The 26,958-nt window shown below is 41.5% G+C and overlaps 3 protein-coding genes across 3 annotated transcripts; 2 read left to right on the top strand and 1 right to left on the bottom strand.

The window, feature by feature from the left end:
• Positions 1-5,789: 5,789 nt before the first annotated feature.
• On the top strand, positions 5,790-9,138 carry ankrd33ab (ankyrin repeat domain 33Ab). The gene is made up of 4 exons (XM_084705810.1): positions 5,790-6,056; positions 6,232-6,361; positions 6,484-6,624; positions 7,582-9,138. The coding sequence occupies exons 1-4, from the start codon at positions 5,790-5,792 to the stop codon at positions 8,388-8,390; spliced, it is 1,347 nt and encodes a 448-aa protein (XP_084561936.1). The 3' UTR covers positions 8,391-9,138.
• Positions 9,139-10,818: 1,680 nt separating this feature from the next.
• On the top strand, positions 10,819-21,006 carry LOC146272840 (activin receptor type-1B-like). Its single transcript, XM_084705501.1, has 9 exons — positions 10,819-10,965; positions 15,499-15,744; positions 15,894-16,160; positions 16,397-16,627; positions 16,737-16,904; positions 17,894-18,050; positions 18,137-18,261; positions 18,420-18,550; positions 18,734-21,006. Exons 1-9 carry the CDS (start codon positions 10,875-10,877, stop codon positions 18,857-18,859), a joined length of 1,542 nt encoding a protein of 513 aa, XP_084561627.1. The 5' UTR covers positions 10,819-10,874; the 3' UTR covers positions 18,860-21,006.
• Positions 21,007-21,202: 196 nt separating this feature from the next.
• Positions 21,203-26,844, bottom strand: prkag1 (protein kinase, AMP-activated, gamma 1 non-catalytic subunit). Its single transcript, XM_084705502.1, has 13 exons — positions 26,559-26,844; positions 25,727-25,778; positions 25,423-25,523; positions 25,255-25,336; positions 25,103-25,161; positions 24,874-24,919; positions 24,704-24,758; positions 24,391-24,517; positions 23,997-24,162; positions 23,872-23,909; positions 23,609-23,755; positions 22,905-23,004; positions 21,203-22,233 (listed from the first exon to the last, which is right to left on the bottom strand). The coding sequence occupies exons 1-13, from the start codon at positions 26,571-26,573 to the stop codon at positions 22,217-22,219; spliced, it is 1,005 nt and encodes a 334-aa protein (XP_084561628.1). The 5' UTR covers positions 26,574-26,844; the 3' UTR covers positions 21,203-22,216.
• Positions 26,845-26,958: the final 114 nt, after the last annotated feature.

Genomic DNA, 26,958 nt, shown 5'->3' on the forward strand with positions numbered 1-26,958 from the left:
AAATGCTTAGAAGCATTCTTCCCAACTGGTGTGGCCCTGAAAGAATCTCCTTCTCTACACTGTCAACCAGCATCATCACAACATCAAGTTTTAAAAGGAAGACATGTAATCACTAGATTTTAGGTTAGGGAATTGGGCTATTAATCAGTAGGTTGCCAGTTCGATTCCCAGCCACGCAAAATTACATTGTGTCCTTGGGCAAGGCACTTCACCCTACTTGTCTCGGGGGAATGTCCCTGTACTTAAAGTAAGTCGCTCTGGATAAGAGCGTCTGATAAATGACTAAATGTAAATGTAGCACACAACCACCTTTGTCATTCTACTGTTGGATAAGTGCAATATGAGTGCAGCAGAACAACACTCTCTCTCCAGTCTAACAACTGACTCAGCAGTTTCAAAGTAGTGGGGAAAGAATATGAAAGCCAAACAGGAAAAGGATTCAGAGTTGACATTAAATATGGACACAAATACACCCAGCACTAACTGTCTTGTTCACTCTCTTATAACTGTTCAGATTTACAATCATCTCTCTCTTAGCCTGTTCTCTTCTTCAGCTAACCCGTTTCTGCTTATGAACTGGGCAGGGATTATGTCCAGTCCAGAGATGTCATCGTGTTTCTTTCCCCTCTCTCTTCAATTATATTCACTTATGATCACACATTTTGTACTTGAAAAACAGATGGCCTCATTAGGATCATCATTAGAATATATATATATATATATATCTTTATACAGAGGAGACTTTAGTACAGATGGGAAATATCCCATACACATGAAATAACAAAAATGAGTCCATGGATTGATGGCTGTTTTTCTCAGATAAAGTATTCATAACCATATGATTTTTCCAGCACAGCTGTGTGTGCTCTCTGTAGCATCTAACTGTGGCCCAGGATTCACAATTATTTATGTAAACATGTAAATGTAGGTGGCTCAGGGAAGCAGGAGCTTGTGAAGGAGGCATATGTGCCTCTTTCCCACTTCTTTCTTGCTTTATATCTCCTTTTTTCATTTATTTTTAACGCTTTCCCTCTTTCTCTCTCCCTCTCCCACTCTCTCTCTCTCTCTCTCTCTCTCTCTCTCTCTCCCGCTCTCTCTCTCACACACACACACACACAGAGATGTCATGGGTTGCCCAGTGCAACACAGGAATCTCAATCCACCCAGGAGATTACGACTATAAAAATATCAAAATGCACTGGGTCCCTTGGCTATCTACTTAAGCCTTTTAAAAGCCCTGCTAAATGATGGTCCAGTGAGCTGAAAAGCCTTGACCTATCACCAATGTATAACGGTGTGTGCTTGCTAATGTAGTGGTGTGTGTGTCGTCATGGACAGGACAGGAGTCAGCGACAATTAAAAAACAACCTGAATACTATATTGTTACAGATACAACCTAAACTCATCCACACACACTCTCACACATATTACTTTACTTGATCAATTCAGGCTTTCAGCATGTCCACTGTCCTGCATATGGCCAATGGTCAACTACTGTCCCACACCTCCAATTCCCCTATCTGTCCCTGACTGGAGCCATGGCCCAACCAGATATGATAGACAGTGTGGGGAATGGAGGGTAGAAAAGAGAGGGCGGAAAAGATGGATGGTGACAGACAACAGGGTTCTGGCCTGCAGCCCTTCAACTGCCGAAAGGCCCAGTCACTCCTTATGTTTAACAACACTGGCTGTCTTCAAGTCATACACACTCACTCACACACACGCGCACACACACGCGCACACACACACACACTCTAAGATTCAGTCTTGTGCTGCCGCATTGTGGTAAGTCCCAGCACAGCAGCTTAAAATATACAATAACACTGATGACCATTGTGTGCTGGTTGTCCACTCACGTATCTCGCTCTCTGCATGGGAAATTTACATTTGATGGGAGAATAACTAAATACACTTAGTACTTAGCCTCCTCCCTTCCAATGCCAAGCCCTGGTACCTACTTACTTCTGTGTTCTTGGACACCACTGGATCTCCTTCTCCCCCTGAAGCCTCTCTCTGTTCTCCAGCTCCCCTCCCCCAGCAACAGGCTGTCATCATTGTTCTCTAAGATCTTAGACATAACAGGGTTAAGGAACAGAGATGGCAAAAAGTCACTTAAAAAAAAAACACTTGTCAATACATCGAAATTCCTGTGAAAAAAACATTGTAGGTACAGAGGAAAAGTTATGAAATTAAATGGCATTAAATGTTAATGGTATAGGTTATTACAAAATGTAAGAAGGTTGAAGGTCATGTCACCAAAATAAAGTCTGCAAATTTTTGTTTGTTTTTTGCAGTTGGATGTTTCAGATCTGACTTTATACAGAGCTCAAACAAACCTTCATAAAAAATAGCTTTTACAAACAACAAACAATACATAATTCAGGACTGGCCAGTTATTTTTCTCTCCTATTTATTTTCCCTTCTTTCTCATTCTAATTAGTGAGGCTTTTTATCTTATAGACCGAGCGTTCTAAGAACACTCTAGAATGCTCTTAGAACACTCATAAGAAGCTCTGGGCGTTAAGAGCTTCTTAACGAATCAGGGAAACCCGGCCAATGTCTGGATAGCTACTTTCTGGCAATAGCAAGCTATGGTATGTACTAGCCATCTTACTGCTGACTTGTACTTCAATATGGGTCAGATTACCTCACTCACAGGTGTAATTATCTAATTATCCACAGCCTCCATAATTTGTTTTAATCAAAGGTATAGACATACATTTAACATATTTAATTTCATTGGCATTCCAGCCAAACCACACATGCCACATTATACATGAACTACACTTGCTCTATTTGAGCACACTCACCCAGTTCTGACTACGTAGTCTAAAGGATGTGAGTCTATCTGCCATGGAGTCCAGAAGCTTATCAGTCCGCCCCTGGATCTCAGCCAGTGCCTTCATCCTGCGCCTCTCTCTCTGTCCTTATTTCTTTGAATATTTTTTTTTCTTTAGATCCTCTGTACTTCACTTTCCCAGGAGGATGGAAACGCCTGCTATTCTGTTTATATCAGTATCACCTCCCTGCTTCCTCTCTCACCTGTACTCACACACACTCTGCACAGTAAAATCCTCAGGAGGAGAATAGCAGTTTCTTTCCTTCCCTGGGGAGAGTTGGAGATCAGATCTGCGGTCCTTCTGGGTGGAAATGGGATCCGTTTTCAGGCTGTCCTGGTCAAGAGAGTACCACAAGCTCTCTGACAAGCACAGTCATGTCACTCTCCTTAACCTCTGACTGTGTCCACTCCCAGTGAGAAACAAATAATCCACTCATTCAGTCTAAAAGTTACTTTTTCCCAACAGAAGAAAGTGTAATAAACCTGAGCCTTTCCATAAAAAGTTCCTCAAGTTTTTTTGTTCAGTTGTGTTGTGGATTTCCATCATGTTCCATGATGTTGCATCCCAAATCCAACTTTGGTTGGGAATAAAGGATAAGTCCACCCTCCTACACTCCTCCTTCATCTTTACAACCCTCCTCCTACTCTTTTCTCTCCTCAAGTCTCCTCTGCCCCAATTTCTGCACAGCTGTACTGCCTTATCTCCACCATCTATCAAATGGGAGGAAAGAGAAAAAAACATAATGCAACAAAATTCCCCTTACACACACATTTAGCTTTTGACCCAGTGTATGTCTCAAAGATTTACCAAGACTTACAAACCTTGACAAAAACAACCATAACCTAGTTTCATCAATCTTGAATCTTGCAGAAACTACCATCACTCACAACCTATCCGTAAATTTCTATTTAGCAATCTAGTGATCTATCGTTTTCAGCAATAGAAAACAAAACGAACATATCTCTGAATGAATAGTTGTTGGAAGACGCCTAAATACAGTCATCCCTCATTCCCAAGCTAAAATCTCAGAATAGCTCAAGTAGACTCAAAGACAACTGCCATATGTCTCATTTTAGCCAGACTTGTGATTTTAGTCGGTAATAGTTAGTCTTGTGAGTCTCACTAGTAAGTCTTACTATTTACTTTTGTTAGAAGTCACTAGTCCTTGGGTAGACTGACGGTGGGTGTTAGTGTCAGCTGGGTATCAGAAACAGCACCATTGTGTGGTCAAGAAGAGCTTTACTACACAAAGAGGATAACAGGTTGGGTAGAGTTCCAGACATATAAGCACATACTGTAGATGCTTAGGGATAGTAATGGATATAGAGTGCAAAAAGCGAGGGGGAGAAAGTGAGAGAAAGAGAGACAGGCAGAGACAGAGGGAAGGAGAGAGTGAGAAAGAAGGAGAGGGGAGGAGCGAGAGAGAGAGAGAGAGAGAGAGAGAGAGAGAGAGAGAGAGAGAGAGAGAGAGAGAGAGAGAGAGAGAGAGAGAGAGAGAGAGAGAGAGAGAGAGAGAGAGAGATGGCTGCTGTAAGCTACATGGACAAATGGTTAAAGCTCCACCTCTGATTGTCATGTCATCATGCCAGATTGTGGAATGAAGATAGCCAGCAAAGCAGCAAATGCTGCTCTGGATGGGAAACTGAGGCTCACCTTTACACTGTGAGGACAGAGAAGAAGAGGTGGGATCTGACTCCCACAGGCTCCTGGGTTGTTCCATACTCTACCTGGCTGTGCTCCTGGATATCTAAAGAGTTCGAGAGGACTGTCAGATTTCAATTCTTGGTAAGTCATTTCCCAATAGTTTTACTTTCAATTTGCTGAAAATCATGTTTTACACAAAAGTAATTTAAACTTTTTTCTGTTTGAAGTGAATGAGTTAAATTACTGTACCCTAAAAACAGCCCAAAGAAAGGGCCTTGTTAAGACCATTTTTATTTAAATAAAACCATGTCCATTCAACCCACACATCATTTTGTGCTGTAAGTTGTAAACAACTTTTCCGCCTCAGCCCCTAATATAAAAATAACTAAGGTAAAGCAAATCCCTAAGCATGTCACTGACACTAGGAAGCTATGGAGATGTTTGCTTCATGGACCCCTATGAAAATCAATCAACTGGTTTGGGTCCCTGGAAAACAGTTGGTTTCTGAGTTGTGATAGAGATTAGTCTCATTTCCATGTAGTGTTTAGTACATACTTGAGTTGAAGAATGTGAGCAAGACAATGTTGAACAAGGCGAAGCAGGCCCATCAACCATAAATCAGAAAGTATAATTATGAATTTGTGATTCATCAAAATCTTATAGTATCCAGTTATATGTTGAAACATGTAATGTTGATGTGCAAGAGGAACCACTATGTCAAAGGTCCATTAGGCTCCAGGACACATTCATAAAGCCAGAGCTAAAACATCAAACCCTGGTTATTCCTGTACTGTCCTTACCTGATTTAGCCCTGCTGCATTGAGCATGGCTTTTTAATGCTGATCCAGTTACTTAACATTAGGAGCCAACAGCATGTGGAACCAGCCCAGCCACACCAACACCATGACACACAGATTAGCCTGGGTCATTTCTGACTGAGCCTGAAGTTACTCTGCATCTACCTGCCAAGCAGTTTCCTGAGCTGAGGTCATTTGCTGACTCTGCAAAGTGTTTTTTGGGAAGTGTTATTTGGGAGAACATGTAGAGTGAGTGGAGCAAAGAACAACACTAACCAGGTAGGTGCAGATACGAGTGGTGTCTAAGGAATGTAACGGCAGTCTGTTATCTGACAAGTGCTGTTGTCAGTCATTATTGGTCTGGTTTATCTGAAGCGTTGTGAGCTCCCCGGGCCCTGGAAGATCCATTATCATTCTGTTACCTTTCCTCAGCGTGCTAGAGGTGATGTAGGCTGACACTATAAGTCCATCTCCACCGCTCTCCTTCTGGGTCTCTGTGAGACAGAAGATGGCCTCCGCGTCCGAGGACCCCCTCCTAGGAACAGGTCCCGATGAGGACGGCTCTGAGGTGTCTTTGTCTGGCAGTGAGTCCGACTCAGGAAGTGTACTTTCTGACGACTCGGTGCTTCCTGACTATCAGCGGGACGAGGGGAAAGGGGGTCCTGCCTCCACGTTGTATGCAGCTTGCTTTCGGAACGAACCCCAGGCTCTCAAGATCATTCTCGAGAGGGGAGTCACCAAGGAGGAAGTCATGGAGACAGACATCAATGGTTGGGTAGGATTTCCTGACAGACCCCAGTCTTTGGGTTCAAAAGTCCTCCAGTTGAAATTATGATAAAAAAAGAATTGTTTTTACACTGAGGCCTGAACTAATCAAGTATTCCACATAAAACATTTTTTTCTCTGTCCATACATGTCATATTTAAGTAAAAAGAAATTGTCCCCAACAGAACGGTCTGATGATAGCATGTTACAAGGGTTTCCTGGATATAGTCCACGGCCTTCATTACTGTCCCTTCATAGACATCAACCACCAAGACAATGATGGCAACACTGCACTGATGATCGCTGCTCAAGCAGGTAAGTGCTCTGCTCAACACTCAATATGTATGGTGGTAACATGTGTAAGGTTTATTCCTATTTTGTCTGTGCTTTTGTTCCTGACAACTTGTCTACATTTGTCATATTATGTTGTTGGCCAGGTCACATCAGCACAGTCAACTATCTCCTGAACTACTTCCCTGGAGCAGACACAGAGATCAGGGACTGTCGAGGGTTCACAGCTCTCATCAAAGCTGCCATGCAGGGCCGCAATGAAGTTGTAGCCGCCCTCATCATGGCAGGTAGTAATGACACCAGTTTGAATGTAACACAAAAATAGTGACAAGAGTTTTAAAGAGACTGGGCGTATGTGATGGAAACCAGAGCACTGAATATGCCTAAGCTGGCTATTGGCTACCCTGTTCTCTCTCAGTGTGACATAGACATGTAGTACACATGTGATTTATTAGATAACATACGATAAGTACAACAGTTCTCATCAGCCACCGGTTATTGAGTTGAATGAATCAAGAGTCAAGTTGGATAGGAAGATTAAGCCAATAGTGGTTATAAACACGGTTTGCTGCCAACCTCACAGGACAGACAGGGTGATGTTTTCTCAAGAGTAAGACAGTTGGAGAGAAGACTGAGAAGATTAAGAGGAACATCAAACATAGAGAAACAACAGTGAGTATAGATCAATAGTGTAGAAAGTGATTTAACAAAACCAGTTTGTACCAACCACATAATTCCTGTTTGCAGAACACAATTTGAAACAAAGATTACTGGTGAGTGAGTGTCAGGAGGCAGTATTGGTAGCCAACATCATCATACCGTGCTGTATATTTCTAAGTTTGCAATTCAGCTCTGGGTAGGTGAGTGTAGTAGTGACGCCAGACAGGTTTAAGGGATCATTCGGAGGACATCATCCCACCTTAACAAAGTCTCAGTAATCTTTTACTTGACTGCAGATCCTGGCTGACTGAGGATTAAGCTGGTTGGAGGGCTATTTTGGTATCGTCATAAGATCATGTCAACTGGATCGTGTCAAAGTCAAAATCTCAGCCAAATCCTTCCTTAGTGTTGTTTTTCTTGTGGCCAGCAAAACTGAAATTCAATAAGGCCCCCCAAAAGATCACAGAACATTTTCATATTTATGTTATTTAACGTACTGCAATTGTATTGTCCTGTAAGTTTTGAGGTAACATTGAAACAACCTGAAAATACCTTCCTTTCCCTTCCTCTACTATGTCTCAAAGGTGCTAACGTAAACGCAGTCGACTCTACAAAGAGCAGATGTGCCCGAGACTGGGCCCTGAAGACGGGGCGCTTCGATACCTTACACCGCCTCCGCCGCCTCAACCTGCGGCCCAGAGCTGAGCAGTTCTGCCAAAGCTACGTCTGCGAGTGGCCTGAGCTCCAAGTGCTGGTGGCCAAAGCCACGGCCAATAAGAGTGCAGGTGAAAAGATCACCCAAAGACTCAAATCCACCTTTGGCTTCAATTTTCCCAGAGACCCCCAGGATAACGGAGTGTTGGATCACATGGTGCGTATGACCACAGGTTTGTACAGCCCCCTGGTAGCCACTGCCTGCCGTCCACTCTGCCCCACCAGTCCCCCCATGGCAGGTAAAAGGCGCCTGGCTGTGCCGGAGCTGGTGAAGAAGCACACAGTGAAGGAGCTGGAGGAAACCTCTGTGTGCCATAGCACCAGCTCCATCTTCTGCATGACACCCTCCCTTCACTCAGCCGAGTCCATCACTGCAGCCTGCTGTGTGGACACAGAGCGCAGAGGCAGTATGCTGTCGCTGGCCCCCAATGGTGTGGCACACAGCTTTATGCACCGCAGCATGGCCCGCAGGAACAGCGTGTTCCCCTCTGGCTGCATCCCTCAGATCAAGGTCAGCAAGTCTGGAGAGCCTACACCCAAGAAGGAGAAGAAGAAAAAGAGGCACAAGGGCCACCTGGAGCCGCCCAAGTGGAAGTACAAAGAGATCAAGGATGAGAAGAAAAAGGAGAAAAAGAAAGCAGAGAAAGAGAAAGAAAAGAATAATAAAGAGAAGAAATAAAAGTCCATGCACCGCCAATATATTTCAGATTTTTTTCCACAGACAGTATTACCACCATATTCCCCTGTTGGACTCCAATGGCTTTATTTGTTTGTTTTTCGGTAACATGTTACATATCCAGGTGCTTGTAATGAGCGTTAATTGGTAATAAGGCCTTAGTAAGTTAGCAAGTCTTATTAACACATGTTAATGTTAATGTGCATCTTATAAGGGCCTTACTACCTAATAAATCATGCTTATTTTTTACCCTAGCACTAACCCCTTACTAATATTATTAACACTTCTACAGCCTTATTCACACATATTTAGATCAATACACTCATACATTTTCCTTAAACTAACGCTCATTACAAGTAACGGTTTTCTTTGTTAAGAACAAAAAAACATCACTGTGGATGTCAAATCTCACAATCAGCTACTATTGCATTACTAATGCAACTGAAAAAAAACTGTCCAGAGTTCAAAGTAAAACATTTTCTTTTAGTATTTTTTATGTCATTGGCAATGATGATTTTGTGGTGAATGCGTGCTCAACTCAGGGGTTTAGAATACCAAAGCTCACATTCACATGTAACCTACACTCAGGGATTGAATAACAGATAACTGATGGCTTTTGTAAATATGTAAATATTGACTATGGGCTTGTAAATCTTTATCAAATAAATTGTGGTAGTCATACAGTAGCCTATATAAATTGGCTGCATGCTTTTTGCATTTATTTCTGCTTACCATTTTTTAACTACACCTATGAAGCGGCTAATTCTGAAATTAGAACGATTTAGTTGTCTATAAAATGTTTTATTGTATATCTTGCAAATAAACTCTAGCGAAAGGTGGCTGTGTGCTTTATTATTACAAAGTCTGAGGCTAAGAGCAATGGTTATTTAAAGAGAACCTGGGAAAGGTTAAGACTGTAATCTCAGCTCACAGATTTACGCAACAGTCAGATATAGGACGGAAAGTCACGTGTTACGCTAGCAAACAAAGTAGTATACAATTAAGTGTATGATGCAGACAAAACACCAGCAAAAAGGTATTATTGTTTAGACAAGCAGAACTCCGGAATTATTTTATTGAGTACTGTTATTGAAGCTAACAGGTCTGCAACGATAAATCCAGATTTTATTTTTTTTGAAGGATCCCATTCTCCTGTGCATACTCCATTCCCAGATTAGTCCACCAGATGGGATCCTACGATTCTATAATAGAAAACATTTCCCATGTCAAGAAATAATCGAAGGATCACTGATGATTAGCGTTTAGAAGTCACCACCACCTTGAACTCCTGAATGGAATACTGCAAAGACCCAATATGCCAAACGACCTTGAACCATTTACATGTATTCATTTAGCAGACGCTTTTATCGAAAGCGACTTCCAAGAGAGAGCTTTACAAAAAGTGCATAGGTCAATGATCATAAACAACGAGATTGCCATTATCCATATATTTCCAAACTGACTAAAACACCAACCCTTCATCTAATAGTAATAAAATGCCTTACATCAGCAGTTGTAAGGGCATTTTTGATATTGAGCAAATGAGTTAGCATATACCTGGCCAATGGTTGGCTGCATACATTCTGTCTGTATGCGCAGGAGATGGAAACCTAAGACAAAACCCTTCAAAGGCACAGTCTGTTGGGTAATCAGCCCACTGGAGGTAAAGGATATTTATAAGATAAAGGCGTGAGGATTTATCGGTTACCTACAACAATTACCTTGTTGATATATGAATGCAGGACACACAGTCACAGTAAAACCTGCGATACATTTAGTCACAAACCACTTGTTTTAAAGTGGATCTTTAAGTTTTAAAGATCACCGGTATCTATATTTCTTCAACATTTACTATATATATATATATATATATATATATATATCTACAAATATACATCTAATCTCTCTCTCTCTCTCTCTCTCTCTCTCTCTCTCAATCTCTCTCTCTCACTCTGATGAGTAATACAATAAACTTGATTAAACCACTCTGGTATTTGAGCAACATATCTGAAGGGCCGCACCCTTGTCGGTGGAAACATTTACATCAACTTGATACCCAAGTATAGACTGTTTCAGGTATCTGATGCCTTTGGAATTTGTGTTCTTACTCTGTAAATAGTGAACACGAGGCCTATACTTGGCATGAGATGTGTGTGAGTATGTGTTCAAACTATGGCCTAACAATCGCCCTCTTAAGGGTGGGTGAGCTGTCATGCTTTAAGTCACATTATCAGAAGTGGCTTGAACTACTGCCAAATGTCATATAGCCTGCAAATTATTACGGCTAGTATATTATAGGTTTAACGTCTTCATCCACATGAATAATTGTTTTTCTGTCGACATTACAAATAACAACCTAAGTGTTCTGTCCCTTTAAGGCATTTGATCCTGGCTGGTTAGCCGTTTGCGTGTGTATGAGTGCGTGTATTGTAGCTATGCCTATGTGCTTCTGTGAGCCTTGCTCGTCACACATACTATCTTAAATTTATGCAATGCAATGGGACTCTAGCGACCATGGCTAAGAAACGGCTCTTATTAACACTGTTCTTGTTTGTGGGCTCATATGGTACTTGTGATGGTGAGTAAACGATATATTCTTAGCTACTACTCGTTTAGCGACTGAATTATTATTTTATCTAATCTCGGTGTTGCTCCTAGCATCGCTTAGCACAACAACATGGCGCAAGGATTTGGATGCTGTCTAGCTTGCTGCCAATCTAACAAGCCGAATTTAGCAGCAAGGCTGACTGTTAAAATATTATAAAAAGCGGCGAGAAGTCTCAGTCAATGTTTTAGTCATGTTCTACATACATGTCTGACAGGCAAAACTACTGCCAGACATGTCTTGGTCGCTCTTGCAGTTTCTGGCTCGAGCGTTTGTGTAAATAAGAGGGCATCACATATGACATGTGAAAACACATGTGTGGTGAAGTCATTTGCCGTATCAGCAGATGTGAAAATATAGCTACTGGAAATGCATTCAAATTCTAAATACTTTGTTGTTGGTTGAACTCCCTTGAAATACTTGGGCCCTAAAGTATTGGTAGCCTATTCATGTTGCTGTATTTTCAGTAACCAAATTAATTAGTAGCCTACTAATGAATAATAAAATGCTAAATATCTCCATTATTAATTACGATAGATATCTTCTGTATTGTTCCCATTCAAACCATTTTATCACTTTTTCTACAATATCTTTCAGGAATCTTAAATGTTTGTGAATGAGACATTGTGAAGCAGTAGGCTGCTTTTCTGACATTTAAGACCATGCTATTTTTTATATTTCAACACAATACTCACTGGCAAGCGGGCAAGGTAGATTCAGAAGTTGACCTATTTAGCTTTCAAGCGCTGCTGTACATTGCTAAATAGGCTATTGTGTGCTACCCAACCAACTGGGGTGTCCTGAAGCTTCTCGTAATTCGAATAAGTCCACGATTATGATAAGAATACAATAAGTAAAATGAAGGTTTAAGGAGGAGAAATAGGCCAGCAAGGTGTGCGTGTGTACAGACGCGTAGTCTAATGAACCTGATAGCTGCTGCTCAGAATATTTCTGGGCCAAAGGCAGGAAGTGAATGTCTTGATAAATGCATGGGGTACTGACAGCAGACTGAAGACAGTTGAAATCTAGGTCCGTGTGGGTGTTTGAGAAAGAGGGCAACCCCATCCGGGGAGGGGCACTCCTTGACACACACATCCTGCTCATCTGTGGTACACAAATTGTCTCAATCAACATCAACTGATGGGTCAGATCAATGCATAACTGATTGGACTGAAAAAGCTCTCTCTTGTTTCCATCTCTATATGTAGTACCTTTCTCGTATCCATCCATCCATCCATTCCTCTCATAATTTCACCCTCTCTCTCTCTCTCTCTCTCTGGCCTTTAATTCTTTTCAGACAGAGAAATGTGCTGAGTATAGGCCTACTGCTCTATATTACTCTGATCAATATTTGAAACCACGTATCAGAAAATCATTTCAAAAATAATTTTCAGTTGTAGCTCCCTGTGATACCTTTACTGAAACACGACACATGATCTAACACTACTATAAGGAATGTTGCTGCAATCTTTATTTTATCTTGACTGTGGTGACCTTATTTTGTTTCTAACAAGTAGCAAGGCATTCTGTTCTTCATTTTGAATAAAAGTATTCAAAATCCTGAAAAAGGTCTGCCACTTCAAAATTGCCATGGTAAAGGATGCCATTGATTAAAGATGACTTCAAATCAGTGTGAACATTTTTTCAGTGAATCCAACTTAAGTAGGAGTACAGTATTATAATGTTTTTAATAAAATGAAAGGGATAAGTAGCCTATTGGATTTTTGTTCAAGTATCAAAATTATCAATGTGATATCAAGTGTATTAAAATAGTAAGAGTAGAGAAAAAAAGTTGCAAATTTTTGGTCCAGTAAAACATGTCTCCCACTCACTGTTCTCTCTCTTGTCTCTCTCACACATAGGACTGCCTGTAAATGGAATGTTGTTTGTTGGTTTTGTTTGGAAAGATTAAGACTTTCTGTCCACCAATAAAACCACAAAAATCCTATTACATGTTATGTTGTATTCTTTGTTCTCTTAACATGATGGAGATTTACATGTAGACTTGTTTGTTCAGGAACTTACCTTTTACATCCAGAGCCAACCAGTAGTCTCTGTGAGTCAAGGCAACAGAGATGTCATCAGAGCAGCCCCTCTGATTGAGGTATCTCCTAGTCTCTGAGTTCATAGGTTTGACCTCATTTAAGATCCATCCAATTAAACCACACCAGCCTTGATATTATCAAGGTTAGATGGTTAACTTTTCCATGATTCTTTCATTCTTTTTATGTACTTGTTCGGATGAGAGCATGAATGCAAACAGATGGGATGATTGTTTGCATGCGTACCAGACAGTAGCTGGGCAATAAGCAGGGGTTGAGACCAACTGATTTGTTTGGAAAGACTAAGTGGCTTGATTCTAAGTATGGGGGAAGGTGATCTAGAACATCAAAATTATATCTGTCCTGCTGTATAAAATCTGGGAAACAGACCACCTAATTCCATGGAGCAACATGTAAGATGCCCTTTTGGGCTATCTTCTGCCAAATGAGTCATTTTGTTGTTTGGAGAGCTGTCTTTCCGTTTATCTCTGTTCTATCAGCTGCATGTAGACTTCTGCTCTCCTCTAGTCACTCCATTGATTTCTATTGTTTTTATCCCTCTCAAATTAAGATGCGGCTTCCTGTCTAAAGTCCAAGGACTCGTGTGTCAGGGCCTCGGGTATTTGAGGCCAGCCTCCCATGGGTACCACAGCAGAGAGACGATGTAATCACATACTGTATGCTCACTCATAATTTAGCTTTAGACAATACCTGCATTAAGGCTCGGTACAAACAGACTCTTTTACAAACCCAGTTCTGCGTTACATTTTATGTTTGTATATTTTCCATTATTCCTATCCAACACTGATTACAAACCTGTGGCATATCATCAAGCTATTTTTAGGCAGGTTTCTACTCCTAAACAAACACTTGTATGTACATGTACGTCTTGCATTGATTGAGTGTGGTGAGGGAGTAAGTGAACACGGTGAGGGTGGAGTGGTATGTTTTCTCTGCCTGGTGGCATCAGGTTGTCTTACTCAGCTACATGTCTGGCTGTGTTGAACTTCTCCACCACCCTGTCCTATCATCTAGAGGCAGCACTTAACGACACTCCCAGATCACAACCACCCCCACATTGTTCTTGGCGTCGGATTCCCAGTATCTCAGCCCGGGTTTGAATTTGGGGGTCGTTGGATAGTTGTATTTACGGATGCTTTTACAGAGCGTATCAGCATATTAATGCAAAGTATAGCATGTTTGATTTTACACCAGTATTTACTTGAGGTAATAGGTTTGCTAATGAGAAAAATGGGTAGAATTACTGGAATTTGGAGTTTCACACTATTGGCCAATGACAGTTACTGTTGCAGCTGGTCATGCTCTCCATATACAAACACACATACCCCATTACTGCAGGGGGTTTATGACATGCATCCATATTGTATGCCCCTACCTGCCATTGTTCCGTCCCTCCATTTCCTGTATCTGTCCTAACCTACCCCCTGTGCCCCTCTCAAAACGAATCCCAAAACATCCTCCTAAAAGTGTCCCCCCTCCACCCATTTTATCATCCTGCCCTATCAAGCTAGACTGGAAAGGGGGGTTACCCTCACAGCCCCTCCTCTGGGTCTGGGGCTTTCCTCCCAGTCTCTTTGCTTGTTGGGGTAGATGGCTTGTGGTTTCCTATGTAAAAGCCACACAAAGGCCCAATGTGACGACACAGCTGAGAAGATTATCAAACTGTATTGTGGGCAGAGTCCATTTTTTTCCGCTCTGCAGTGTAATTAAATCTCTGCATTTAACAGAGAGACCTTTTGTCTTTGAGCTTTCTTTTTTTATGTGGGTATATAGTATATGCACAGTCTACAGTATACAGTGTGTTGGTTGATTATATCATATAACACATGTTGTTCCTGACTTGTTGTCTGAGCGAACACACTGAACAATACCTTATTCTGTCCTATTTCACTGAGGATATTTAAGAAAAGTTTTTATTCTAGCTGACACACTTGTCTGGAAAGACCAGAGCATGCTGAAACACTTACTTTTTTGGGCCATGAGTAAGTCATACTTGTCTAGATTGGTTTAGTTCAAATGGATAGCTTACGTGTACTCAGTGTCAACCCTCGGCCCTGTGGAAGAAGTAGACCTTTTAAATTTGTCTGGAATGTTTGTTGATTCTATTTGTGATGTTCATTGGGTACATGTCTTGTTTTCCAGCACAAACTCTCATACATTCTTTGAATTATTTTTGAAATTATTTGTAAAGCTTGTTTATCCTTCTATAAATTAATTAAGAAAGGTATTGATGCAACGTCCCCTTTTATAAGGAAAAGTGTGTCTGTGCTTCAGCCCAAATAATTGTTGTAGACGTAAGATGGTGTCCTGGAATTGGAATTAGTCAAATCCAGCACCATTGGTAATGTATTGTCCTTGACTGCCCTCTGCTGGGTATAGCCTTAAGGTACATCAACACAACAATATTGTAAAGTTTGTTCTCTTTTCCATCGACCTGTTCCAGGTCTGTGGTGTAACTGCACTACAGCACAATGTGCAAAGACAGGCTTCCAGTGTGAGACCGACGGGGCCTGCATGGCCTCCTCCTCCTCCATAAATGGGAATGAGCAGCACATTCGTATCTGCATCACCAACGACAAGCTGGAGCCTCCCGGCCAGCCCTTCTACTGCCTCAGTGCTGAGGGCCTGTTAAACACACACTGCTGCTACACTGACTACTGCAACAGCATCAGCCTCAAAGTACCCTCTGGTGAGGACACACATGAGCATGCAACATGCAAACGTTCACACCCAAAATGTATCACATGGTGCGCATAGTTTTGGGGATATAGGCCTACAATCAACTTCTCACATAGCACATCGTCCCTCTTCTATGTCTTTTGTTTTCTCTCCCTATAGTGACGTCTCGGTTGGGCCTGGGGAGTGGTTTTGGCCCGGGGCGCACATGGGGTCCTGTGGAGCTGGTGGCGGTGATTGCGGGCCCGGTATTCCTGCTGTGTGTGCTGCTGATGCTAGGGGTCTTCCTGTTCCAGCACCACCAGAGGACCTACAGCCACAGGCAGAGGCTGGAGGTGGAGGACCCCAGCTGTGACCACCTGTACCTGGCCAAGGACAAGACCTTGCAGGACCTCATCTATGACATGTCCACTTCTGGATCTGGCTCCGGTCAGTACTACTAGTACTTGAGGGCCTTGAGGTGCAGAACTAGTCAATGTGTCCCTTTTACTCCTGCCACACCTCAATGTAGTTTTCTTCCATTCTCACGCAATTATTTTTGTTCAGTTGAGGCAGTGGTAGGATGTGGCACATCCATGTTAATGGCAAACGCTGGAGGGGAAGCTTTGTAGGTGCATTCTGACCAGTGTTCTGTTCCTGCCCCTCGTTGTCTTGTGTTAGTGCAGGTCTCCCTCTGTTTGTACAGCGCACCGTGGCACGGACTATCGTTTTGCAGGAGATCATTGGGAAGGGGCGTTTTGGGGAGGTGTGGCGTGGTCGCTGGCGTGGTGGGGATGTGGCGGTAAAAATCTTCTCATCACGAGAGGAGCGCTCTTGGTTCCGGGAAGCTGAGATTTACCAGACCATCATGCTTCGTCACGAGAACATCCTCGGGTTTATCGCTGCTGACAACAAAGGTAAATGCTTTCATCAAAACCCTCAAGTTGGGCTGGTTGCATGCTCTTAGAAAGGGTATACTGTGTAAAGAATTGTATCTGTATTTAATCTTTGTCTTCTCCCTCTTAGATAATGGCACCTGGACCCAGCTGTGGCTGGTGTCAGACTACCATGAGTATGGCTCTCTGTTTGACTATCTGAATCACTACTCTGTCACCATCGAAGGCATGATCAAGCTGGCATTGTCTGCTGCCAGCGGACTGGCACATCTGCACATGGAGATCCTTGGCACTCAGGGTAAGAGATGTGTGTGCGCACATGATCAAACTGTGACATGACATGTCAGTATATTTACACAACTGTTTGTATTATTTACGTTTTTTTAGCGGCTCCCTTTCTCTGCTATTGATATCCACTCCCCTGTAACTGGCCCCCATTTTTACAAACAGTGAATTGAGGCCAGTCAGTCTAGCCTGGTCCTAACCAGACCCTTGTACATTTCATTTGTACAGAGGGTCTGGGATCACCCCATTGACAAGCGTTAACTTCCTTGAAGGCGGGTCCTCTGTTGAAGTTTAAAACTATTGGATCTTCCCAGAGCCACTCTGATCTGCCATAACCAATCGCAAGCATTCGTCTTAGCCAACTCCTTCACCACTACTGTAACGGAGCTAGCTGTCGTAGCTGGAAAATCAAACTTTCCCAAACCCCGTGGGGAGGAGGGCCACAACATCATGGCCACCAACAAAACTCAGCAAGGAATGTTCTTGCTCCGGCTTTAACTTATGGATATTCGGCAGCATTGCCACAACCGCAGAATAACTTCGCTCGCATCTTTCTCCGCCGCCATTACTGAACTACTCAAACTAGTGCATGACATTAACATCATTGTTCTCAGCCACTCCCTCTGTTTGCTGATTGGACCTACAAAAAATGTGTTCCTGAAAACCGACTTCAGAGCCTAGCTTCCAGACCTAGTACTGAAGCAAAATCCAAATTGAGCGGAAGTACGTAGGAGGGCAGAGCCAGGCTACAGTCAGTCTATTCTCTCACCTAATAATCAGACCTGGGTCAGTTACAAACCAGCACCTTCATTGAGTGGCTTATACTGAGTTTTTAGGGACTATATACTTTGTAAATAACTTTAATCCACAGTTCATTTAGAAAATGGCCACACACTAATTCTCCTTACATAGTTATATTGTTTTATCAGTAATGGTTGGGATGAATGTACAGACGACCTATATACGTTTGGTAGATAGCCTAACTGTTTTTGTGGCACCTAGGTAAGCCTGGCATCGCCCACCGAGACCTTAAGTCTAAGAACATATTGGTGAAGAAGAACAGTACCTGTGCCATTGCTGACCTTGGTTTGGCTGTTCGCCACGAGTCTGTCTCCGACACAATCGACATCGCCCCCAACCAGAGAGTGGGCACCAAGAGGTACATACAAACTCACAATGAAGTGACCCTTTACAACCTAGAAAAGCATTTCCTAACCACTTAACTGCGGGGTCCTTTTCTCACAGGTATATGGCCCCTGAGGTTCTGGATGAGAGCATCAACATGAGACACTTTGACTCGTTTAAATGTGCAGATATCTACGCCCTGGGCCTAGTCTACTGGGAGATAGCACGCCGCTGCAATGCTGGAGGTTAGACAGCTCACTATTTTACACACCATCACAACATAATTCAGGACTTGGTTGAGTTTGTATTTGTTTCAGGGCTGGTTGTGAATTGTAATTCCAGTCAACTGACATGGATTTGCCTTCTTGGTTAGTTGGTGACCTGACATTTGATCCGGTTCTAGGTATACATGAGGAGTACCAGCTGCCGTACTATGACCTGGTGCCCTCTGACCCTTCCATAGAGGAGATGAGGAAGGTGGTGTGTGACCAGAAACTACGACCTAACGTGCCCAACTGGTGGCAGAGCTATGAGGTAAGGTGTTAGTCATGTCAGTTTGAGTCTTATCCAATCCGATCCTAGCTGCTTCCTATCCAAGTCTTCCCCATATCTATTTAACTTTCTTAAGCTTATTTTACTCATCTTCACCAAACCGCCAGACCAGATGTATCCTCAGAACTTCAAAATGTTCTCCTGTTCCCTCCTCCCTTCCACTAGGCCCTGCGTGTGATGGGTAAAATCATGAGGGAGTGTTGGTACACTAATGGAGCTGCCCGCCTCACTGCCCTGCGCATCAAGAAGACCCTGTCTCAGCTTAGCCAACAGGAGGACATCAAAATCTGAGATAGAGACAGAGAGAAGAAAGAACAGACAGAGAGAAAGTGAAAGAGCAATGGCCCAAAGACTTTGGGGGGGAGGGGGGAGACCCTGTCCTAGACTAAGGGACAAGGTTTTATTTGCTAAAAGAACGCACAAGTTAAAGAACAAATAGACTGATGATGAAAGCTAAATTGAGGTGGAAAAAAACCCTCTCCTGCCAGTTTGTCAAACCCCTTGAGTTGTGACCAGCCCTACCTCGCCTGCTCAGCTAAAACTACTGATCCGTCCTATCCTCCCCTGCCCAGCAGCCCCTGCCCTGACAGCCTCCTCACTCACAGCTGTCCCTACTGAATTGGCTGCACACTGCAATTACTGCTACTATTAATACTGCCCCCTTCAGTGTCTCTGGTTGAATAAAGAATACAGCTGTTTATTTAATAACAGCAGATGTCAGTTAACTGCATCCTTTTTGTTCAGTTAGTAGGTAAGTTTCCTTCAGTCAGGATTTTTTCTATTTAACTTATTTTGAGTTTTTCTGCCTTTTCAACTTCATCAGTTGAGGAGGGAGGAATGAATTCTGGATAGACTGAATCTTATTTAGTCAAATCCTGCTGAATAAAGACCTGCATCTTTGTGGTTTTTGCTCCACTGTATTTGTAACTCTTTCTCTGTCACCTCAATCTAAGACAGAAATTGATATAACAAACTTGTGACTATGGTGAGCGAGTCTATTAACTGTATTGAAGCCAATACACTTCTGAATCATTGTTGTTCTTTCACACCTCCATGTTCTTTTTCCCTCAGGGTTTGTTTACCCTGGCAAAGTGTAACCACTGTATATACAATGACTTTTTTAAAGTAAGATGATGTACATAACTCCTGGAATTCATTTTTATTTTTCTTTAAATATTTAAATCATGGGTATAATGGTTGCACCTTTTATACTGGTAGTAAATGTGAGAAAAGGAGAATGGCTTGTATGTGCTCAATTATCCTCTACTGTACCAATCCAAAGCAACACAACTGTATGTCAGTCACTTCTGAGTCATCGGAGCACATCCTGAACCCTTTCTATGCTCTCTTGTGATGTAGAACAGTATTTGATTCAATATTTCACTCTGTATCCTGCAATCAACTATCTACCCAAAACCTCCTTGATATGCAAGTTGTATATAGTTTGTATCATGTGCACCGACTCAGATGTTAAACAATTTTTTTGTCCACAGTTCCTTTGTTTTTTTCTTTTTAGGAAACATGGTTTTGCCATGATGTATTTGTCCCATATTGTTGCTAATTTCTTTTTAGGCTCATAAGGTACTACTGATATGAAGTCTTCCTTGTCATGTTATAAAATCCAACCAGATGTCCTATAGGAAAAAGGTTGACTGGCCGTGTGTGCACTATTCCACTAACAGAACACAACCAAATTGTCAAAAACTGTTTTTTGGGGGACTCGATTGGTGCAAGGTGCACATTTCCCAAACCATAGGAGACGATAGTTTCTTTTCACTTGAATCAGTTCTCAAAAGTGATTAATATTTGATTTTTTTTTGTAACTGACAGGGTCAAAACTACCTTTGAAAACTTAATAGGATATTTAGTGTGCTTTATACCTCGAGGTTGAACTTCATTGTGAATAAGAAATACTACTGATACTTGCTTCTCAGTGCTGTCTCACAGGAAGTAGATGTGCCTGTATTTATTTTAATCTTATTTAATCAAATCTGTTAGTTATTGTTGATTTCATGCTCATCTGCACTGTATTTTGTATACCTTGGGAGAAGTCCATCGGTAATGGTAACCTGAACATTTTTTGGACTGTGAGTGGGAGACCAGGACCTGGGTGTTATTACTGTATATTGAGTGGATGGGGAATGGTGATCTTATGCACATACTATGAGGCCAGGAGTTTTGCCTGGCAGTGTGTCCAGAAGCCTGCGGTTGATGGCATCATGCCTGTGGATACTGTACAAGCATGACCATCACCCAGAAAAGCTGTTGTATTGCACTATTGGTCGTTTTTGATGAAGCACTGTTGGATAAGGATACCCAGGTCTCTATAAAGGCATGTGGGCTCAAAGGCAACTGAATCCAAGTAAAAATGGCAGGACTAATTTCCAATTGTGTAAATAGGTATTCTATAGAGAAATAAAAACTCTGGTTTTCCAATGTATTGTTTACTTTTCTGTTTGTCCGCACACAGTAAACACAGTGAGCTAATGTCCCCATCAACCTTTAGAAACCGTCCATATGCTAATTAGACTTATTTTTGACTGGTAAGTACTTATATAGCCTAACACTCAATGACCTGTCTGACCTTCCCACCAGATCTTTACATGTAAAAAAAAAACTTACAAGACAACTGCATAAGAGAAAATATTTATTTGCTCATGCATTCAATTGAAGTGTAGAAAACAAAACTGCACTTTCATTGATAACATCTCATCAATGTTATAATCAGAGTAAAAACTTTTTTTGCATTTGAAAGTATACTGACTCAATGGTGCAATGAGCTCTCTTTCATATGCTGAAGCATGAAAGGTGAGCCTTTGGAGCATGTGCATGAGGAAAGTGCTGGTTGTAATTGGAAAGCTAAAGTTGTGGTGTTTCCTACGTGCTGTGACCGAAAGAGGGCACAGTCACTGCAACAAGATGGTCCCCCTTTTTGTCCTTCAATACATAACAAAATGTAAATGACAAACCAGTTCATATGCATTCAACACATCCAAACATAAGTGGAACTGGGAATGTTTCTAGAATTAGAATCTCATGACAGCAGAGGAACACACATTTTCACTGGACTCAGAAAGTTTGCATTACCTTGGTCAAAATACCCCAATTGACTTCTGAGAGATTGTGATGCCAATGATTGTGAAGCACAAGCCATAAAAACATTCATTATTAAATAAGGTGTTTAATATTATAATCAGGATCTATTTCTGCATTTGTATTTTGTCCCAATGTGGTTTCCAACACTTACATTTCAAACAATACTTCAACTTAAGATATATAAAAATCACAAGGAAATAAAATACAATAAAACAAACAAAATATGAGAATGCCAGATATAAGTCAATGATAACTCAAGATAAGAACACACATATTTAGTGGTTGTGTATTTAGAATAAAGTGTGTTGTTAAAAACATTTACGCTACAATTTACATCCTCTTACTGCCGCTAAGATAGCTTTAGGATGCTTTCCAAACAAGCTACATTGCAGTTAGGCTGCACAGCACACGAGAGCTGGGGAGATGTCAAGATAATACACCCATGATCGCATCATTATGATAGAGTAATATATGATGCTGCAAACAGAATTTCAGTAAAGCTGGAAAGCCACATCAAATCTATGACACGCCATCCTGGGATTGTCCAGATGATCAGCAAGACTCGACCCCTGAAGGATGAATGAGGCCCATACATGACTTCATAGATCCAAATATAATATCAGGATACTTAACCACTAAGAATTGATTGGTCAGACAAATTAACATAGTTCTTTGTTAAGTAACAAAATCGAATTAATATAGGACTTCAACTACAGATTATAGAGTAACTGGGCTGGCTAGATACTTTGGGTCCACTTCAGAAGGTCTGTCTCATTTTTTTTGGTTTGCTTGAGTTTTGGCTTTGACTTCTGTATATCCCTCAGTTGTTACTTTACATAACGTTTCTATATTGCTACACTGACAAAGTCAACAGACTCCACATTGTTGCAAAGAGGGAGGGAGGGAAAGAGATTGTCATGTGCTATACACAGGACAGGGACCTACATGAAGACATTCACACTGAACCCCTCTGACATGCCCCTCCTTCTCCCTCTCTTCCTGCCCCCTTTCTTCTATGATCTACTTCCAATTATTATTCAGCCCCTTCCCTTTGTAAATCGATCAAGCAGTTCCTAAAAATAAAAAAAAGAATAAATCACCAAAGAAAAAAGAAAAACTTAATAAATAGATTATTTAAAACATTTACATCCTAATGTTTGTATTTATTGTACCATTCTGTATCATGTGTCTATCATGTCAATGATCATTGCAGAATTGCTAGGTAAGGCGGTGTTCTCACCCTCGTCTCCGTTGGTGAGCACTAGAGCTTGAAGGATGTCTGAGAGGGACACGATGCCCATCACCACTTCCTGCTCATCCACCACCACCAGCCTATGCACCTGGGGAGAGCACAACTTATTATTATGTATTATAATCCCCTAGCTCCTCAGCTCCAGAAAAAAAACAGATGGGTAGCCATTTGGTTTCCACATGGGGGCACTTTGAATATAGCTCTCATATCTTGAATCTCTAGAAACTCTTACAGTTAAAATAATGGGGGGCACAGCGTTATGTTTGGGCAGGCATTGGCAGTCAACCCGACCCTGTTAAATAGCCAAATATTCAGTTAATATGCTTGCTTCAGTGATTTTATTTTTATCAAAATGATAGTATTTTTAGTTTGGGAATTTGTGACATTTTGCCAACTTTAAGTAATTCAGTCTGTGTAAAATAAGTGAAAAGAGCCAGCACCAGATTTACATCCATGATGATAATTAATACTGAATTACACAATGTTAATCCATCTATACAATATGAAAACAAAGGGAAATAGCAAGATGAAGGGTACAAGATACATCAGACATCTTCAGAAGGATGGCTACTCAAGTTCATGTCATAGCAAAACACAGCTTTTATGGTTCCATGCACACTTTAAGCATAAAATGTTCCAATATTGGACCTACACATAAATGTTTAGATGTAAACATGGACACATCTCCTCACCTCAGCGTCCACCAGTCTATTGATAATGGCCTCCAGCGTATCCCGTCTGTTACAAGTGAGCACACCCTCAAAGTATTGGGAGCGGTGCTGCAAGGCTTTGGTCACGGTCACATCCAGGTTGTTATACGTCTTTTCTGCTGCCAGGTTCTGTACAGGCACATAAGTAGTGACATGTCTATCTTTGAACATCCCCAACTAACAAAAACTAGACTCTCCTGCTAATCTGAGACTAACTTGCTGCAGCACAGCTGTACAATACTTACAATTACATCAAATTTGGAGTAGATGTCCACCACTCGACCTATGTGTTAGAGAAAATACATGAGTACATGGCACAAGTGAACCACTGACCCCCCACAAGTTGACCCACTCTTCTCTCCCCACTCACCATTGTCATCCACCACAGGCAGAGCTGACACTCGCTGCTCCACAAAGATTCCCAGTGCTGTGTAGATGGGGGTATCGGAGCGCACCACTGCAATCTTTTGGAATGTCCCAATACCTAGCTCCTCTAGGGTTTTTCCTAAAAAGGCTGGTTTCGGCATCTCCGATATCTGACACACAATAACACGGACCATGCGTATTACCCAAGTAGTTTGGCATCAAATCAACCATAGCACGTTACCTTGATAAACCTAGGTATAGGTTTCATTGGCTCGGCTTGTTAAACCTTGCACCACCCCCTACCTTAGCCCCAATAGTGTTGACAATTGGATACTGAGCTACAACATGACCAGCAGGTGATATAACGGGTTGTAAGAAACAAAATGAAGGAGACTCACAAAAAGTTTAAGGAACTTAAGGATCCTCTTATGTGTAAGAATGTAGAGGGTATTTCCTGTTAAGGGGTCGATGACAGGCAGTCTGTGGATCTTATTTTTCAGCAGAGATGACACAGCATCATACAGACTGGAAGGGAGATAAGTGTAAGACAATAAACAGAAAAATTAATACTTCAGTGGTGAAAAGACACCAAGCCGTCAAAGGTCTACCATATGAAGTTCAATACACCTGAAAAAGTTGCTTTTGATTGTGCTGACTTGGTTACAAAGAGTTACTGTTTTCTGCCTAGGTATTAGACTACCAGAGACTCACCTGGCATTGGGGGATATGCTGACAAGGGGCTTGAAGGAGTCTTGAAGGTACAGTTCTAAAACATTTAAATGAAAATATGTTAAAAGAAAAGTAGAGTTGTAGTTGCTCTTTTTGAGTGTTAGACATTGGATGTTATTTTTTATTCTACATCAGTTAATAAATGGTAATACCTCTCCAAGTCTCTATTTTGTGCTCTTCCAGCTCATATATTTGAACCTGAAACATTAGTGCAAGTTAAACATTAGAAGTTGTTCCATTACACAGGGAAGGGATAGCACTGTGCCATTTTTGGTTCTGTCTTGTATATTAGTCCTTGCACTTCAGCGTAAACATTATTCTTGAGAATGTAAGATGTAGTGAAATGTAGTGAAAAAGTAATAAACAACCCAGTTGTCTTACCAAAGGTGACTTGTAGTAGCGATGGAGAATGTTTATGAAGTCTGTGATGGTCAGCATACCTAGAACAACAGCAGGTGTTAAAACAGTATTATAAAACACATGTGACATTCATATTGTTTATCTAAGATTAAGCAAAAGAAAAAGGCTCTTACCAACAAAACACTGCTTCTTACTGTCCCACAAGGGGGCTGCTCTCACGCCATTTGACACCAGCGCAAAGAACGCCTTCTTAACCTTTTAGAAACAATTGTAGAAGGCACACATGTTAGATCTTGCCTTGTAAACCTCCACACATTTCACCGAACACATTATCCTTTTACCTGAAGTGATGTATCAAACACCACTAATTTGGAGCTGGTTGGCACCAGGTCATAACACCGATGAGACTTCATAAAGCGGGTGTACACATTGCGCTCTGGGTCTAACGGGAAATGAGAAGAATGTTGAGTCAACTGTCCATTCATAGACACATTAACAGTCATTGATACAGTATTAACAATATAGCTTAGTCAGCTCAGTTCTACATTATAGTTTACATTTGCAAAGCAGACCACATATTGTCCATTACAGTTAATTCTAATATGTAATATGAATGAGATTTTTTGAAAAATGTAACATTTATACCATCAATGACTGTGTCTTTTTTACTCTCCAAATCATCAAGAGCTCCTGGAATCTGAAAAGAAAAGGTCACACAACTCAGCGTGATGCAAGTTATTACAGAAGTTAGCAAGTGCTCGCTGTCGTTAATCATAAGGACTTGCTCTTGCCATCCACTACATTGTTCCTGCTTGGCAATACATACAATAGCATTGCACTCATTTGTTTGGGGGGCTAATTGAACCAATTATTCAAAATTGTCATATTATGTACCGACGGTATATAGAGATAAAGACCGATAGTTTCCACACGTCACTCGAAAAGCATTTAGAGCTAGCACATTTCAAATTCAAATAGGTAGCCTAGGTTGATAAAACTGTATAGCTGGATAATAAAGTATTATTGAGTCGTAATATCTAGCTACAGTAACTAATATTAAGTGTTTAGCTAATGTATTAGTTATCAAGCTAACGGACAGACCCTGAACTGATAGCCATCCAGCAGATGGCTAGACTTGCAGTTGGAGACTAGTTCAGCTAGTAAGTACACAGGAGTACTACTACTACTACCACCCACACTAGCTAAGAAAGCTAGTTAGCTAGCTACCAAAAGTTGTGGAGTCTGAAATTAACATGCAGTCGTTACCACAGCTAAATCATAGCAATTATAATTGGCAAGTACTGTAGCCTTCGATTCAATGTAGCTAGTAGTGGAAATGTAGCTAGCTGCAGTAGTTACTTTTGAGTTAGCTACTGTACCATTGAATCGTTCCAATTTCCAGCAAGTATACTGACCCCTGTCTGAAACACAATATAGTATGGTATTGTACATTCGTCTAGCTAAACTGGCGACTTACCAGTACACACTCCATATTCCATTCACTATTCTTCACTCCCTAAATCCAAACTTGTAAAAGAAAGTAACGACCAGATACAAGATCACAGTATATCCTTTCCAAGACCACCAGACTATCTGCACAAGACGCCTTTCCCGACAAGCTAGAGCTAGCAAATAGTGGTTAATGATACAACGACGATCGTGACATCCGAGTGTGGTGTTCTTGTGTTCTGCTAGCTAAACTTCCGCTAGCTCCTCCAACTCTAAACCTGGTTGGCTGACTCTTGTGACTCTTACATTGTGTCAATGACAGTGTAGCCGGGGGTTTAAATGACACAGCCTTCGTTCGCTACTTGTATTTCGCATGGATTTAAAAACAGTTATATTTTCTTCAGCAAGCGCCACTTCCAGACTTTTCT

Source organism: Hypomesus nipponensis, chromosome 9 (assembly GCF_054491055.1).
Source record: "Hypomesus nipponensis isolate SF chromosome 9, ASM5449105v1, whole genome shotgun sequence".
NCBI lineage: Eukaryota > Metazoa > Chordata > Actinopteri > Osmeriformes > Osmeridae > Hypomesus > Hypomesus nipponensis.